This window comes from Poeciliopsis prolifica, unplaced genomic scaffold, assembly GCF_027474105.1.
Source record: "Poeciliopsis prolifica strain line A6 unplaced genomic scaffold, Auburn_PproV2 SCAFFOLD060, whole genome shotgun sequence".
NCBI classification, from domain to species: domain Eukaryota; kingdom Metazoa; phylum Chordata; class Actinopteri; order Cyprinodontiformes; family Poeciliidae; genus Poeciliopsis; species Poeciliopsis prolifica.
Genome location: NW_026562435.1, coordinates 867,533 through 886,071, shown reverse-complemented (window position 1 = coordinate 886,071; position 18,539 = coordinate 867,533). Strand labels below are relative to the sequence as shown.

The window sequence follows — 18,539 nt, the reverse complement described above, 5'->3', positions numbered from 1 at the left end:
CTGTATTTGATATTATCCCTACTGTTACTGTGTTTGACTGTGATCACATTCACCCCCTGAATGCACTGATTCTTTTTTTTAAAACTCCCTTGATGCAGCAGGTGAATATGCTAACTGTTTCAGGTTGTTACCTTTAGGGTGGTCAGAAGATGAGTGCTTTCATATGGCCCATGTGATTACTTTAATGCCTCTGTTAGAGTTAAATGAACACACTGAATGGAAAGTGGTCTTTAGCTCATTAGTGTAAATACAGGGTGGTCATGGAACATCAAACCAAAGCCTTTAGGAGGTTCATAGAGGAGAAGAATTATTTATTGTTCAATAGCTCTGGTTTGACTATGAATATCTATAAATGACTGCTGAGAGCAAATGGTAACAAAACTAGTCATTTAAACCACAATTAAATATCAGAGCATCACCTGAAAACCAGGACATAATATTCAAATAGTTCCCAAGGCCTTGGTATTAAAATGAGACTACATGGAATAATAAGTCCAGCACAGATGTTCTCAAACAGCAAACAACAAAACACTACATATGTATGATAAAGAAAAAAACGGATATCTCTCTTTATATATGAAGTTTATCATCAATTCAACCTCCATTTGAAATACTTCATTCAACAAACTCACTAATCTATTGTTACTCAGTTAAACGACTAAGTAAAAATATGAATGTATAATCAAATTGATTAACTATCAAAAGTAAAACGCAAAAGATATACAATCAAAACTAGAACCAATAATTTGACGCAATGAGTTAAAAGTTCAGAATAAACTGTGGACGTAGAGAAACCAGGTTTATTCATGACAAATTTGAAAATGAGGCCACACAGCAACACCAAAATATGAAACAAAAAAACAGAAATTATTTCATAGAACAATATATGGTGATATATAAAAGTCAACTATGAATAGAAATTCTGAAAATTCAAGGTTTTCATTTCAGAGTTTTGGAAGAATTAATTAGTCTAAGACAGTTCAAACTCAGAATGCAAAGTTAAGATAAGACAATTTTAACAATGTACTATAAATGATTTTGCTGAATCAATCACCTCTTGGATGCACAAGTAGAGAAAAGCTTTGTTTTGTAGTGCTGTAGTATGGCGCGACCTTTAGCATCAATAGCATTGAGCCTTTGTCTTTGAGCTAGCAATATGCTACAGCTTAATGCTAGCTTAGTGAGGGGAAAGAAACTTACACATACATTGCATGAATAAAATGACCGTCAATCAATCTCATAAAATACTCTGTGCACTACAGCATACCATGATATTTAACATGTTTATCCTTATCTAACTTATCCCTTCACACAAGGGTGAGTTCTTCAGAACCCCGATGAACTTTTTCTCCCAAATCCAGGGCTCAAGTATGAGGTAGTGGTGACAGTGTTGTCAGGGAATCTATCATTCAATGATTCCTTCTACAGAATATCAAATAAGCCAGAATATTCAGTTGGAATATAGTCACAGAAGGCATCCTGAAGTAGGTCTCCCTTTGCTGCCAGAAGGAGGTCCTCTCTGGCATCACCCCTAGCAACGATCTCTGTGCCAATGTGAGTGGGGTGAATACAGGCTAGGGACGAGTCAGGGAGCTCCACACTGACCGAAAATAAATATTCACACCACTAAAGTGACTAACCTAATTCAACAGATTGTCAGTCAGTTGGTGCCATTAGTCTCAAAATGAGTGGAATGGAAGTCACCTGATTGAGTGAGACAACAACATGAAGGTTCCACTAGTGTTTGCTAAAAGGCACGTGGGAGACTCCAGGGTCAAGTAGAAGAAAGTTTTTTGACCTGATGAGACAAAAATATTTAGCTTTTTGTCGATCCGACAACAAACATGCCATGAGGCACCAACATATTGTAAAGGTAATGAAAATAAATGAAAGCAGCAAAATGAAGATTTCCTGGAGGACACTTTGCATCCATCTGCTAGAGAACTACGCCTCCAGAAAATATTTATTCTCCAGCAAGACAACGACCTGAGGCAGGAGTTCTTAAGTTGCGCTCTATTGAAAATGTGAAGACTTGGTTGCATTTGGTTTTAGTTAAAAGCATCAGAGGTGGGGGCTTTTACACAAAGCACTTGCAGATTTCTTTTGAATTTCTCATTTGAAATAAAATCCAGGGATGTGAATACTTTTACAAACCAATAAAAGCTGCAGATTTTTTAATTACACAATCAATTGTTTTCTGAATTTAAACAAGTCAAAAACTATTTTGACCCTTTATAACAACTATCACAAAGTTAGATACTTTGAGGTATTTAAGTGAAGCTCTGTGAATTAAAATTCTTTTGCAAGAGTCTAAGTGGTTGAAAGTATTTAGACTCAAAACGTGACCTCCAAGCTGAAGGATCTTTTCCAAGAATAAGTGCATGCTGCAGCAGCATGGTGCATATCAAACCAGATGAACGTGGAGTAAGGCTGACAGCAAACACCTGCTGATGATATCAAAGCAAACACTTCAGTCTCTGCAGGAATCTGCATGTAGCTTTATCCCCTCACATCTCCTTTCATTAATGCTTTAGTCATTGTAGTGTTCTAAACATGGGAGAAAAAACAAAAGAGGAGAAAACTTGGAGCCATACACAGGGATGTGTGTGCATGCAAGACTAAGAAGCAGGAAAACTTGAAAACTATCACTGCTGCACACAAGGAAAGTTTGGAACATACAAACGCACGGTTGGCGACGAAAGCCCACGCGCAGACAAATTACGCATCCGCGGTGACATGAACACGTAAACAACATCATATGCGGCGCATCTGGGAGCAATGCATGAGGGTTTGTTTTTGCTGTATGTCTCAGCAGGCTCTGGGTGACAACTCATGGAACAGTCAAATTAACAAGCGGAGGAAGAAGGAGGTGAAGGAGCAGAGTGAGAGACAACAAAGACCAAACAATGAACTGAGACGTGGAGGGAAAGTCTGGGGAAATATTATATGGCACCCAGGCAAACAGTGGAATTATATTGACTTTAAACAGCCCTCCACTGGCAGCGTTTCCACCAGGGAGCTCTTCTGACAGCTTTTTCAAGCTTATTTCTCCATTTGAAAGAAAGGAACTGTTGACACCCCAGAGAAGTGAGCCTGTTTTAAAGCTCTTAAAACACCAAACGGCCTGGAAGCTAAAAGCTTCTAAACCCAAAACAGGTGCGAGGCGATTGCTCTTTAACCATCTCACTAAACAGCAGACGATCTGCTTGATACTGCCGGGTGTGCTGGAAACAAACGGCTTCCATTCTCCAAACTCACCAGGGCTGGGTTTGGGTTAGCCTGGGAGGAGTAAAGGTCCCGATCCGAACTGAGCTGGGCTCAGGATCTCCTCATTCAATTCTGATGATTATTTTCTTAACACATCAAGCCAGCCAGGAAACAGCACTGTAGAATCATCATAATATGGCATAAGTTAAGTAGGTTCTGATGGGGAATTAGTAGACTAATGGCACAAGCTCACTTTACAGCTCTAATGGATCCAATTTTCCTCTCGACCCCATGAGGAGTCATTTAGAGATCCAACCAAAGAAAAGCAAGTAATCAGCAGGAGCACTGATTATTCAAGATACTTAAAGGTCAACAGAAGCTCATATATAGCCCTTATGAAAAAAAATATATATATCAAAGCGTACATGTCAAGCCAGTTCACAGAAAAGCATTTAATGAAAGGTACGACATTAAATGCTGTTAATGAAAGGTACGACAAGGAGATTATTAATAAATGTAACAGATAAAAATGCCATTTTTTGGTTCAAGTTGGAGAGATATGATGGTTCTCAAAAGTTTGCATACTTTGCTATTTTGTGGTTTACAAAATGCAGCAACGACAAAACATCCATACAGACCTCTGGCTAGGTCATCGCTACACTCCTTTTCATCTGATAAGAACAAAATCCCTCTATGTTTGGTTTTGGGTCAACACTGCCTGGTATTTGATGGATGAAAGAGGATTGATCCAAAATATCAGCAATACCGATGAAACCAAACTATGCAGTATTACACATTCCTAGTATTTAGAGCGGGTGAGAATCACATCCATATTGATTTAAAAAACAAAGCAAAACAAAACAAGCACAAATTTAACTGCAGGCCTGAATATTTTTTATTTATTTATTTTTTTTAGAAAATAATCCTTCTGTCTTGAACCCTAATCCTTAGTCCAGACATACAAAGAATGCTATTGTCACATTCAGAACACCAGCAGTAATTGCTAGAAATTGCTGCAGCATTCTCTCAGTGAGGCAGCTATCCTCCTGGCAGCCACTCTGACCAGTTTCTGGCTGGTCTTGTCCGCAGTTTGGAAAAACTTTCACCCTGACCTTTTCTGCTTACGATGGCTTTAGGCAACAAGTTAAAACAGAATGTCAAGAAAATTCTGAACTTCTTTCTTGTAAATGGGATTCTCTCCATATGTGGGACATTGAGCAAAAAGATACTTGCCTAAAGTGAGTCACTTATATAAAAAGCAGGTCAAAACAAGTTTTATTATTGATCGTTTTCTCCCACAACATATATACTTTTTAAATGTTCAGTTGAGTTATACAGAGTAGAATAGATTAAAGGAGAGAAAATTTTAAAACCATTCATGTTTTTATGTTTTATGCCGATTATTAAGGGTGTTAATACTTTTGAGAGCCACTGTTGCCAACCAGCAGAGATGTTTTTAAAGAGACAGAAGAGTAATTTCAAGGTCTTAAATTATGACACTATGAAAATCCTATATGAAACTATAGTGTTAAAAAGCGAAAACCTGGCAGAAAAAGATAAGGAGATGGATGCACACATTAATAAAAAAAATGTTTTGCTCAGTGTGTTGGACAGCAGCTGCCTGAGGTACAAATGAAATACTGTAACATTTGTGACACCTGTTTTCTGACCTCAAGTGCTTTTAGATATTATTGAATATTACCAGTAATATCCAGTTAGATTAGACATTATTGGTCGTCAATGAATCGGTGTGTGAATATTTCCAACTTACACTCTGCTCTGATATAGAGACACAGCAAATTAGATGTGTCTCCATTTTGTGGCTCCCAGAGATCTGAGGACTTTGCAGCTGCCTGAAATATTTTACTGCAACTGAACCATTAAAGTATGGATTCATAAATGACATGTGTGAATGAACCGAAAAATCTTTCATTTATTTAATTTAAAGAGAATAAAAATCAAACTTTCATTTAAGCAGTAATATTATATATTACTCTGTAAGTGGTATTAGATTATTATAAAAATGACAGCCTGAGTAAAGATTTATTGGAAAACGATGTGATAAGTGAATCACATTAATTCAAGATTCTCATATCCACTTCATGGAGGTAGGGGTGTTTCTGTCAAAATATGCCGTTACCTGGCAACAACAGAGACGAGCCCCCAGAGAAGGGCTTCCCCACAATAGAGGTTTGAAAGAACTGAGTCTAACCAAAGTCAAGCAGCTTCCTAGGGAACCAGAGTACCGCCCAGACCAGCAATGAACCATCAGGCCCAGCAAGGTGAACCCAGCCCTCCGCTGACCACTCCTAGAGCAGTGACCCCTAAAGCAGATTCTAGAAACTGCAGTGAATGATTTGAGCAACTCTTCTGTGTATTTGTAAAAAGAACACTTTTTAAAGAACACTTTTTAAAGGGGCAGTATCATAAAAATTGATCTTTCTGATGTTTATGTTGAGTTGAAAGGTTATTCATTCATCATGCTTTGATTCTTTCTTGCATGTTTGAGAAATTCTTTAATCTCCAATGGCAACCATTCGGCAGTGATAAACACCTAGCAACAGCTTCCAGGCGCAGTTTCCCCTCAGAGGTGCAGTTTCCAAGTTTCTTCAGAATAGCCAGCAGCAATTAGCAAACACTTGGTGGAACTGTGCAACTGCAGAGCTCATTATAGCAGCTACTTCTCAGTGCAACACTGACAAAAATGTTTTTGAAGGGTTCTTAGAGGAGCCATGTTGTGATGAGGTAGTCATCATAAACACAGGAGTTTTTAAAGAGACAGAAGCCCAATTTCAAGGTCTTAAATTATGACTTTTTTTTTTGATTGATAGAGACTGCATTTTTACTTTAGTTACTTTATTTCACTACAAAATGCCACTATATTCCTGGAAAATACAAAACAGAAGCACATGTTTAAGCAAATCATTGTGCAATCTCATCTTCTGAAGCCGATATCAGAGACTGTGATAGGTTTCTATTGCTATTGCTAATGCTCACCTCTTCATTGAATTCTCAAGTTTCTGCAGATCTGCCCATTGACTTATTAAGAATGATGCCTGCATGCACAGATACAATCCTTGTTAATCTCATTTGCTGTATGACACGTTTTAGAAGATTAAAAATAACCTTCATATCCAAACTACCTTTGGCACATATGAACAATTAGCCGTCATTTATCATCCTCTGGTCTCCTGAGCTCAGTTAGTGCTCAGAACCTTGATGGGGAACTGGCCATCTGAAAGGATGGCCAGCATCTGTCTCTTTTCTAGTGAAAAACACACCGTACACACTCCTTCACATGCTCACACAGCAGCTCCAGACATCTGCTGGGGTTCCAACAGGTCTTTGCACCATGGCACCCAGGCTATTACAAGGACTAAGGATACTTGAGTGGTAATGACACATCCCTGTTGAGAAGACCCAGCATAAAGCCAGGAAGTGGGGACAGGACTGAGGTCAAAGAGGACATGAGCCCTGGGAGCCTGATTTAAATACAGCAGAATGGCGTCCTCTGCCTGAGGCCAGGTAAGATACGAGAGCATGTTTCAGACCTGGTCGACGGTCAAGAGAGAACACTTCAACAAAATTAGAGCAAATTATTTAAAAGCAACAAAATAATTCAGTTTTTTGTACTTGTAATTAGTTCCTGTATCATGGTATTCATTACAAAAGTTATGTGTTTTCTGTAGAGGTAACCAGCAACAAATATGATACTTTAGCCTCATTAGATCGTGGATTTCGAATGCTGGTGTATGACACCAGCATTGTATAGGGGCAGGTTTTGATGTTATTTTTTTATGTTATTTTACTAATATCAGGACAAACATTAGTTTTATTGAGCTACATCTCTACCTGAGATTATGTTTATTTGGTGATTCTTAGAACCCTTTAGACCCTTACTACTAACTGGGCATCAATTAACCATCATCATCCTGCCTGAAAATTGTTGCTGACCATGTCAGTTCCTTAATGACCGCTCATACTCTGATAGCTACAGCTAGCATGTCACGAATCTCCAGTTATCTCCAGCTGGTTTACTGGACATGAAAAGGATTTCATTGGTCTCCACAGACCAAAGATTTTAATCCAATAGATCAGCTCAGGGATGAGGTGGAAATGGGTATTCACATCATAGACAAGCTGTAGAAAAGTCAACAGAGGAATGCTATCATCGCAAGGTACACTCAAAAAATGAACTCAGTGAGGTGAATCTTTTTTTTACTTGTTAAAGTCTTTCTTTTTTGGTGCATCAGTAGCAGGGCTGAGTGAAATCAGCAATCCAATGTGTTTCTTTATAAAGTCCCCCATCGTATTGTGTTAAAATGACAACACACAAGCTGAGTGCTCACTCTATGAAGTACCTTAGGTAATAAGACTATTTTCATGAAGGTATTTTTAGAGCAAGTTTTTTATATTTTTTGGGGGGGCTTTTATAAATACAAAATAACAGTTACACCTCTTCAAATTCTTAAAGTATTTGAATACACATTGTATTCTTTCAGTCACACTCACAAAAATCTTACACTTACAGTTTTGCACCAAATAATCCCAAACAAATGGTGCAAAACAAATTCACATAGCCATGTCAGAAAAAAAAAATACTTGTGAATATAAGTTGGTTTGGTCCTTTTATGTTGTCACATAGTGAAAGTCACCTACCATGTCCCTGTAATAAGGAGCTGAAGCAGTTTTAATGTGAGTCAATAACAAACCCACTTTTCCTGCTGATTTGCTCGTTAGTGAACATATTTTAACAATGTTAAGACATACGAAGAAGATGGAAATGTTGATTAATTGAAAACAGAGTTTATATGTTTGCATTATTTTGGTGTGTTTGTCATGTGTCTTCAGTGAGGCATTGTGGGTAGGATTTATACTTGTTTTAGTCATTTCTTAAATTGTTTAGCATTTTCCTTGTGGTGATTAATCTGTAATTTATATGTTGTGTGTGTTAAACCATCAAGCAGAGTAACCAATAGTCATATGGACATGTGGGTTTCACTTAATCAGATAATTCAAATATTAACCTAAAAAGCTTCATGTCATGTTGGATTCTTGAGCTTATCAGAGCTGTAAGGTGTTACAATACTTTGGTCATTGGTTTGTTGTCTGTGATACTTTGTGTCATGAGTAATAAATGTTCAAAGAACATGTCTGACTTTTGTGGAAATTGTTGACATAACTAACTGTATTAGGTATGTAAAGATCTCTGAGGAATGTTTCTGACACCTGGTGGAATCTATGCTGTGAACACTTGAGGTGTAATGCACACAAAAGGAAGTTTAACCTGGTTCTAGCAAGGTGTGCCTAATAAAGTGGCCTCATCATTCTGAACACTTTATTTGAGTTTCCATCAAAATAACTAAGTCAGCTTTTAAAAACGCCACTGAATAAATGTGAGTAGGGTTTGTTACAAAGTGCAGTCACAAGATAAAAATATTTCAAATGTCCAGATTAACATCGGTATCAGCTAATCTTAGTCATTTCTTAAAAATATGTAAGTGTGCTGATATTAGTAACCAATATGTATTTCTATCCTTCAGCTGTTCATGTTTCAGGAGGGAGAGGATTGTTGATCATGTTGCATTTGGTTAGTGATGCAGCACAGAGTTGGAGGTGTTTAATCTCCAACTCTGTGCTGAGCAGAGAAGCAATGCTAGAGTTTTGTGGATGTTTTTTCACCTTGTCAGGATGGCCAGGAGATATATTTAACATCCAACATTAATATTGAATATTGATACTGGCCAGAACCTTCACATCAGTCCACCCCTAGAAAAGATAATGATCTCCTCTTCAGAAATAATTTAACACTTTGGCATATTATGACTGGAAAGATGCTGGTTTCCACATAACTTTACTAGTTGGAACCAGAAGTATACATATCCAGAATAAAAAGCTGTGCACTCTCTCTGAAGTTAAACGACAGTTAACTTCTCTTGTCTTACTCCAGTAATAACCAAAATATCTTTATTTGCCACATTTACTTTTAAAATGTCAGATTATTTCAACAATTAAGTACATTTATTTTCCGTATTATCTGTGGGTACTATTATTGTGCAGCAGTAGGTCAATACACTGACAAGTAAATGTGCTATGATTTGAGAATAAAAGTAATAGGCCATCAACAGAATTGAATTTAAAAATCATATCAGCTGAAATCTATTCTAATATAATTTAAAAAGAAAACACTGACCAAAGGAAGGGTTTCCTCCAGGATTTAAAGTGACTCTAAAAGCTTCGTGCCAGATGTTTCGGCCAGGTGGCGCGTCACAGGGATCGATGTACAGAAGAACGCCTCGAAAACCGAAGTCAGATAACAGAGACAGCTGGGTGCAAAAACACACAGAAACATAATTAAACAGATAAGTAACTCTCCAAAAGTATTATTAAAAACATTTTTAATATTGAAACTTCAATTTCTTATGGCAGGACAGGTATTGTAAAGAAAATGAAGGTCCAACCACCTACACCAGATAGTAAAAAAAAGGCAAACATTAAAGAAAACTATGGGGAAAAGCTATGAGATGTAACTGAACAGGACAAGCAAATCATGGAAAACATTGACTATGCATCTTTAGAAAAACATAAACTGAGGAACACATTGATTAATGCTGAGGAAAGATTGTGATGAGAGTCTGAAGCAAAATGACTTTGAAACAGAAATGAGCAAACAAGAAGTCTTCCAAAAGCAATAAAGACCAAGACTCATCTAATGAGCTATAAGCCCACTAATAACCTGAATGGACACAATGGCCATCAACAATGACAAATAATTTCATCATAGCAACAGTTAAAGAAATATTCGTTATGCAGTGGTACAATTTGTTTATCAAATGGTACTTCAAAAAAAAAAAAAATCTTCTTGTATAAGTGGAGAGTGGATATAAAACAGTCTACATTGCCCTGTTAAAATACCAGACTTAACTATAAGAAATAAATTCAATTTTTTTCACCATCCTTATTAATTCATGTCATACAACTAAACTGAAACAAAACTACTGGATTAAGGGGAAATTTAAAAATTAAATTAGTTTAAAGAAACTATTTGCTTCTATAGTTTTAGCTTTTTTGTGAAATGCTCTTACCCGCATCATTTAGCAAAGACCATAACTTTCAGAAAATGTTGAAAAAAGGTTGGCAGAAGAACAACACTATAGATCTCCAAACGTGCAACATGCCACCAGTGTAACAGTGGTGGCAGCAATATACTGTGGGGTATCTTTAGATTTAAAAAACTAGAATTTTTGTCAAGGTAGAATACGGTATGAACAGCTCTAAATAATTTTTGGCCTAAAACTTCAAACTGAAAAATAACTATTTTTTAGCATTGCATTGAGTCAAAACCAGGAAACGAACAACTTCAGTGGGAGAATATTAAAGCTTTGGAATGGTAGAAACAATAATCTGTGAATCTGAAGACACCTGCAGTGGACAAGAAAGTCCTGAAAACACTGAACTGTTAGTGAAATGCAGCAAGCGATAATCCAGTCAAAATGTGACATGTCGCTCGACTCCAACCAAAGAAAAATGAATTCTAAAATTAGATCATAACATTCAATGTGACAAACTGACCAATGTTGCATTGAATGTTTTTCAATACTTTATCAGCTCTGTGTTTTACATCACAAAAGGTGACATTTCAACTGACTTTCAATAATCTCCATACTGGTTTTAATCATTTACATGTTTGTTATCATGAGCTACAACATAGTAAGACCCTAAAAATGAATGTGTATGACAGGTATTTTACAATAGTTACCAAAAGACAACAATGCGAAACAATTTCACTTCTCCCATATTTGAAATCATTGATGCCGCATTATTTTGCTGATTTTTGTTCATTATTAGCATCCTGAAAATCTGGATGTTTTGCACGGCTACAGTTTGTTGATCTGCTGCCCTAGAAAGCAACAGGCGTCATGTAAACAGTTTAGAGGTGTTTGTTTATTTAACATCAGGCTTTAAAAGCAAGTAAAAAGCACAACATTAAATTGTCACATTCCCACAAGAAGAATACTTATCACTAAATTAGCTTCTTACATTCTTATTGACGGAAATTTCTGAGTGAGTGATTTCAGATGTTCGATTATGATGGTGTTCATTTAGTCAACAGCAGAGATGGGAAAGAAAGATGTTGCAGTTGTCACAGAACAGAGCTGTATTTCACAGCTGTCAGTGGGAGGTGTCCTTGTTTCTGTTTTTTTATTGTTTCATGGGTGTAAATAAAAGTTTTACTGAATATGTGACACCAGCCACTGACATTCCACACGCGACACAACTCTGTTCTTCTCCGCAATAACAGTCAACACAAAGAATACAGTCTTATTATGTAAATAATGTAACATAATGTACATTTTACAAAATGTATAATATTGTAAAATTATTTACATTTGCAAATAATTGCAGAATTTGAAGACAGATTCTGCAATGTAAATAACTTAAATAACTGCAACTCACTCTGAAAATCTTCATAAGAAGAATATGTTCTTTATAAATACAGTGAAAGCATGGATACGTCCTGCACTGTATCAGATTTGTGGGGGGTTTTTTGCACACTTTGGGCCACCTTGACAATCATTTGAACACGTCAACCTAACAGAGCGTTGTCGGTGTCCGTGTCCATCCTGCTGTGACAGCAATGTACCCAGGATAACGCACTGTGTCACAAAGCTCAAATCATCTCAAACTGCTTTCTTGAACATGTCAACAAGTTCACTGTGACTCCATGTCCTCCATCACTGGAGCATCTTTGGATATTGTGGAACAGGACATTCTCATCACGGATGTGTGTCTACCAAATCTGCTGCAACTATTTGATGCCATCACTGACATTAATATGGGGACAGAGGGCAACTGTGGCTACAATCCAGAAGCTTGCCATCATCAGTCTATGAATGTATTTACAAATAATTGTAAAGTGTCTTTGAAGGACCTGAAGAGCGCTATATAAATCTGACATCATTTAATTTTAAAGACGATGGAAATCTCTGAGGGATATGACTGATATATTTTTGAATCATTGCCATGATTAAGGCAGTTCTGAAGTAAAAACAGATGCAAAGTCAATACCAGAACAGTGTATAAAAATAAAAAAGTACCTGGTGAGTGTATGCAGGATTAATATTGTGTTTCCCTGTAATGGACTAGCAGACTGTCCAGAGTGTACCTCACCTTTGGCCCAATGAAGACTGCAAACAAACACCATCATAACCCAGCAAGGACAAGTGACGAACAATGGATGTCAGTTTTACAAAAGCATAAATATAAACTGTTTTCTAGTATGACTATGACTCTAATATTTGGCTGTGGTGTATAAAATGTGCCAGCTCAACCATGAATGAAGCTACCCTATGAAGCTGTACTGGAAATAGCCTGTCTCTAGACAAGCATCCCCCACTGAGAAGAGAGAAGTGTCAAGATGAACGATATCTCTGTCAGCAGTAAAATGTCTTATGCATTCCTCTTGCTCCAATATGAATTATGCTGCATTCAGACCAAACGTGTTTTGCACCTCAAAAATGCATCCAACGCTTTAAGCTGAACGCTTGTGCACTGAAGTCATAGTTCACAAGCATCTGACATTTTGTTTGAGATGTGCATTGGGAGAATTTCAGAACCTAACTGGACACTGACCAGGGTTCCTATGAGCACCATCTCCATCTCACCTGAGGTCAGTTTGACAATCTGCTGATCTACATCATGCCTTCCAACAAAACACATAACAAAAGGAACTCAATGGTGACAAATTGACACCACAGAAAACATAATTAAAACAACCTCAAAATCACATTAGATAAAATCATTACACTCATTTGTAATAATAGATTTTTTTTCATTCTTATCCTTACTGATATCTTTGAAATGTTTAGTTAAAGAACACATGAGCCTGATTAATCCAAATGAGCTTTAGTTCAGGTTGTTCACCACATACCATACAGTGGAAAGTGAGTGGACATTTATGCAATAAGATTATTGGTTCTTCTTAATATATACTGTGTCCTTTTAACAAGGATGTGTCAAATTTTAAGATTCATCATAAACAGCTCTGGAAAAAAAATCAAGAGACCATTTAAAAGGATAATTTTCACTGATTTTACTTTTTATAGGTATATGTTTGAGTAAAATGAACATTTTTATTTTATTCTATGAACTAATGACAACATGTCTCAAAAATGTGGTATTTATTTGCAGAAAGTGAAAAATAGCTAAACTAACAAAAAAGATGCAGTTCTTTTAGAATTCAAATGATGCAAAGAAAACCATAATATTCATTTAGAAACAGCAAAACTAATGTTTTAACTCAGGAGGAGTTCAGAAATCAACATTTGGTGAAATAACCAGGAGGTTTTCAATGGAGTTGTGTGCAGTAGTTTCTTAATTTTTTCCAGAGCTGTAGATTATGTTTGAATATAAAATATATCAATCCCAGTGATAAAAAAGTGTGTAGATCACTGGCAGCTACTTCTAAACTATATAGAGTTTAAAGGATGACAAAGAGAACATATTAGAGCACTCACAGTCTTTTAGCGACTCTTGATTTAGATTAAAAAGTTGTCATGCTGATGAACAGTCTCACATCAGCAAATACAATTTCATTCAAAAAGACAGAAACAATAATAAAAAATAAAATGTTCAGAGATAAAAGTCATTTAATGGGCTTAAAACATTCGATTCACAGAACAAAATATGCTGATTTAGGACTGAGTGGATCTACATTATCTCTGAATCTGAAAGAACCAAACAGGGTTTAACCAAGAAGATAAACAGAAGCATCTCGCTTTTGTCAAGTGTGACTCTTGCTGGCTGTGTAACGTTGGGCTGCAGTCACCGTCACACACTCATTAGTGAGAGTTCAAGGCTCATCAATCACTTTTTTCCCCACTTGTATGTAAAGGGCAATCATTTCTCTCAGCCGCTGCCTCACAGCACCATTAGAAGGAACACATGATCAACTCTGTCACAAACTAGGTAAAGATGAGCAAATGGGTCAACAGCTTCTTACTGGATCATTACAGGTTCCAGAGGTTCCAGTTTGGTGTGATGTGTTCAACTATGTACATTCAGATAATGTGCAGTCACCTCCACTGTCACTTCTTCTTTTCTATGTCGCTTTATAGAAAAGATGAATAATTTTCTGCAAAAGCTGAACTGTTTCATGAGGCAGAAAGTATTTTTTTTATTTTAGATTTTATTGATGAGTCCCAGTGTTTTAAGAAGCTATATGAAAGGATTAAGATAATTCAGTTCACTGCAACCAATTCTTATTTTCACTGCAGTAACATTTTAATCATTCATTAGTGGAAATGTATGTCACCAAATATTCTCTTAGAGTTTGTATGCAGGTTTGTATAATCAAATTACCTTTTGACTGAATGAAACATGCAGCTAAATTTATGAGCAATTAACATCCAAGTAAACGTTTATGTTTTAATTAACTGGGTAGGAATTTGTATTTTTCCTGGCATATTCTAATTGATGGCAAAACTGCTTTCAGCAGAGATTGGAACAAATCCAAGCAGAAATAGGCCTAATCAATCAAAGCACTGCTAATGTTAGTACGCTAACAGAATCCAGCAAAAGAGCAGGCTGAGGATTTTTATAGAAAATATTGTATAAAAAATGAAGTGCATGACAAATTAGCTCATTTTGAGAAGATTCCTTTTGTAACAGGCTACATTTAGCGTGCTACATTTAGAGTCATAAGAAAAATTATCAATCTGTTTATTAGACACAAAACATGTCTGAGTTATAACTAAGTTATTTCTGAAGATCAAAAGATGTTTTTCCTCAGTGTGGGTAAATCTGTTCCATCTTGTTGCTGGATTTCCTGCATGGATCTGAACAGTCTACCTTTAGTGATTAATGTGAGGCACTTATCAGCAGAGACCTGCTGTACTTTGAATGGTTCTTACCTTATATAATAAGGGTGCTTGACCAAGCTTGACCACAGCAATCTGGTTAGTGAGGTTCAATGAGTCTTTGGCTCTTCTCAAGTCTTCCACACTGGCATACTGGACATCCACCACCTCTCCCTGAAGATAAACAGAGCAGGTTCTTAGAGAAAATATATTTTCAAAAGGAATCTAACAATATTTGATGTAAATATGATACAGAGATGGCAGAAATGTTAGCAGACAATACACATCCACTGAAATTCTCATTTGACCTTTTCCCTTCAGTTCAAAGGTTTTGCCATCATTTATCGTAAAGAAACATGGCAAAATGTTTACTCAATATTAATGTCATGTTTGTATATGCACATGTTTTATGTAAATACCAGCTGACAATGTTGCAAACTAGTTTACCTATCAGGACAAATAAATCTGTCTGTTTAGATTGTTTGGTTTTTTTAATCAAGAATCTTCATTACGTTGGGGTTAAAAACCAACGGTAAGAGACAAGAGTCAATAAAATGCTAATGCCTCTCATCAGGTGGAGCATAAGACGAGCCGACGAACAATCCGCCGACACCAGCGTATCTGCCTATGTGGTAACTCCAGCCCCTTAGAGACTCAGATCATTGTCTGTAGATCCTTGAGTTTTCCACTCATCTATGCTTGTGTCCTGTTTTCCTAGGTACATTCCTACTCCAGATTCCAGTCCGATCATCCAGTCCTTCCTTTGGTTCGGAGTGATTCTCCACAACTTCCACGGCTGGTCATAGTTCCACTGTCAACCCTCCAGCTCCCAAACTCCCACTCCCCGGCACTTGGTCCCCAACCAGCCTCCTAGTATGCTTTTCCTCCTGCGCCGAACATCTGAACTGTCACAGAGTCACGCCTATTGCTAATAAAGTGAAAGTATTGCTTCAACCTCCTGATGGTGTTTCTGCATGTGGGTTAAATAGATTCCTAAAATGATGACAATTTTAGCATAACCTCCATTAGAGGTTTTGGAAGGCTCAGACCGGCCCATCCCGGACCAACACCATGACCTGTTCAAAGTCACTTACTTCCACCATATCTCATCACTTTTTTGATGTTTACGCTGAACTTCAACAACTCACCTAAATGCCTTGGGGCTCATGGCATATAATTGGCTGATTTGCTATTATAGCAAACAGGTGTGCCTAATAAAATGGCCGGTTGGTGTTTGCAGATCTGTTGATGCTTCAAGAGAAATTATTTTGTTTGTATTCATCCAGTCTTTATTCAAAAAGGTGTTGAAAGTAAGCCAGTGTTGTCTGCTGGCATGAGTGCATTTGTTTGTGTGAATCTTTGAGAGTGTTTTCATCCTCCTCATCCAGGTGACCTAGAAGCTGTTGGGGAAAGTCAAAGAGTTACTTTTTGGGGTCTCTCGCTCTCATTCATCCCTCTTCTACTTGCCGCACCCTCACTTTAACACTCCCTCACCGCATCACCTGGCTCTGATTCATTTTTCATGTGGCCTGGGGGCGAGTGTAACACAACGCTGCAGCGGGAAGAAAGCGTGCAAGTGGTAAAGAGGGACTGTGCCAATGAGTCAAAGAGAAAGAGGGAGCGAGGAAGAGAGAGAGTGAAAGTGAGAGAGAGCACATCGCTTTGAATCAGGGGAGTTCAGGAGAAGAGAGCGGGAGAGATTTATCACTGCTGCCTGCATTTGCATCATAAAAGTCTTTCCATTTAACTTGCAGGCTGGGAAACAGTACAAGGCACAGTGAAATGTAATACTGAATAATCTCTCTGCTCACTGAGATGGTTCTGCTTGAACTGGATCCCTCTCTCCCTCTTCCTGGCTTGCATTCTTCTGTTTCATCTTAGCAAGGTAGTTAAATTAACGTCGGAGTTGACAGCTCTGGCTAAAGGAGTTAGCATCATTATACAAAAATATTTAATTTCCCCATTGTGCGTGTCCTTCGCACTAGATTTAGAAATGAGGGGAAACAAAAGAATATGTTGATGAATGGTGCCCAATTATTTAAACTGGTCTCATCCCCAAATTTATTACTACTTCCTTTCTAAGCCATGGTCACTTTCAAGCATGAAAAAAATAAAAAAAATAAAAATGACAAATTATACCGCAACTCACATTGAAATTCACATCAATGTATTTAGTTGAATTATGTGAGATAGACCAGCCTATTTAAAGCATCAGTTCATCTCTTTCCCTTTTTTCAGCCACGTCAAAGCATTGATTTCTCCATTGAGAGCTTATGAATGTAGAAAAGTCAGATATTCTGACAAATTTTAAACACAGAGATGATGACGTGACAAAGGCATGTGCTTTGTAAACTTGTCCATATTTCCTAACTTAAAAGAGAATAGAAATAGCCTTTACTGCCCCTTATGGGGAAATTCCATTGGATGTAGAGAAACTGCACCAGAAGGTGTCTTTATTGACCTTTTTTGACCTTCATCCCATATATTATCCAATAGATATGAATAACAAGGGAACCTAATTTTAAAATGCGACATCTTTGTTCCCAACTTGAACCTCCACCATGGTACTTCACCTGCACTTGAATAGCATTATCAAATTCAGAGGACCCCAAAGCACTTCACACTCAATTCACCCAAATACACATATTCACACACTGATGGTACCAAGCTACTGGATAGTAGCCACCTCTGCCGTAAGGCAGTCTGATGGAGGAGAGACTGCCAGGTCATCGTCGGGCCCTCTGACCACCACCATCAGGCAAGGCAGTGGTCAGAGGACACGATGACTGAGACATACAAAATGAGATTTCAAACTGGCAACCCATCAAATCCAGGGTAATTCCCACCACCATAGTCACTCTCATCTAACACACTCTTGTTGAAACCATCAACAAATCTTCTAGAATAATTCCAGCTGAGCATTTAGCTTCTTGGATTTTTTGGTTATGTTGCTGGCATGCTTTAAGGACACCCTTTGCTCAGGTTTAGAGATCCATTTCTATAGCATCTCTTTAAAGTCTGGATTGCCATCTGATATATTTTTTTTAAGTTTTACAAAGTTTTAGATTCTATGGTCTGTGCCTTTATTTATTACTACTATTCTATGGGGTGTGTCATCAACTGACCAACCTGCAGTTGCAATTTGCCCCAAAGTACACATCCCTTATGTAGAGGAACTGAAGTAACTGAGCCTCCAACAGCATTGCTGGGTTCATCGTAGCATACACACTGCAGTCATAAAGATGAGGAAAATGAAAAGAAATCAAGCGTTGTCAGGAGGGAACATGCTATTCCGACAGCTGTTACTCAGATCACTTCGAGGGTGGAAACAATTTATTCAATTTCCAAAACCCAAATGAAGTCTGGAAAAATGTAATGGATGGATCAAGGCCTGCAGTCGACTTCATGTCCAGTTGAATCAAAACGACGGCAACATGTTGGTCTGTATAAAGGCGACTGGTAGCCAACATCCCA

The 18,539-nt window shown here is 37.5% G+C and overlaps 1 protein-coding gene across 1 annotated transcript in view; it reads right to left on the bottom strand.

Annotated features, from left to right (window-relative positions):
* The window catches only part of LOC129379684 (inactive N-acetylated-alpha-linked acidic dipeptidase-like protein 2), a 312,373-nt gene that overhangs the window by 143,535 nt on the left and 150,299 nt on the right, over positions 1 to 18,539 (bottom strand). Inside the window, exons 7-8 of the mRNA XM_055060485.1 lie at positions 15,120 to 15,239; positions 9,401 to 9,533 (exon numbers count right to left, since the gene is read on the bottom strand). Of these exons, the coding sequence (XP_054916460.1) occupies positions 9,401 to 9,533; positions 15,120 to 15,239 (253 nt within the window). The remainder of the gene's footprint in view (positions 1 to 9,400; positions 9,534 to 15,119; positions 15,240 to 18,539) is intronic.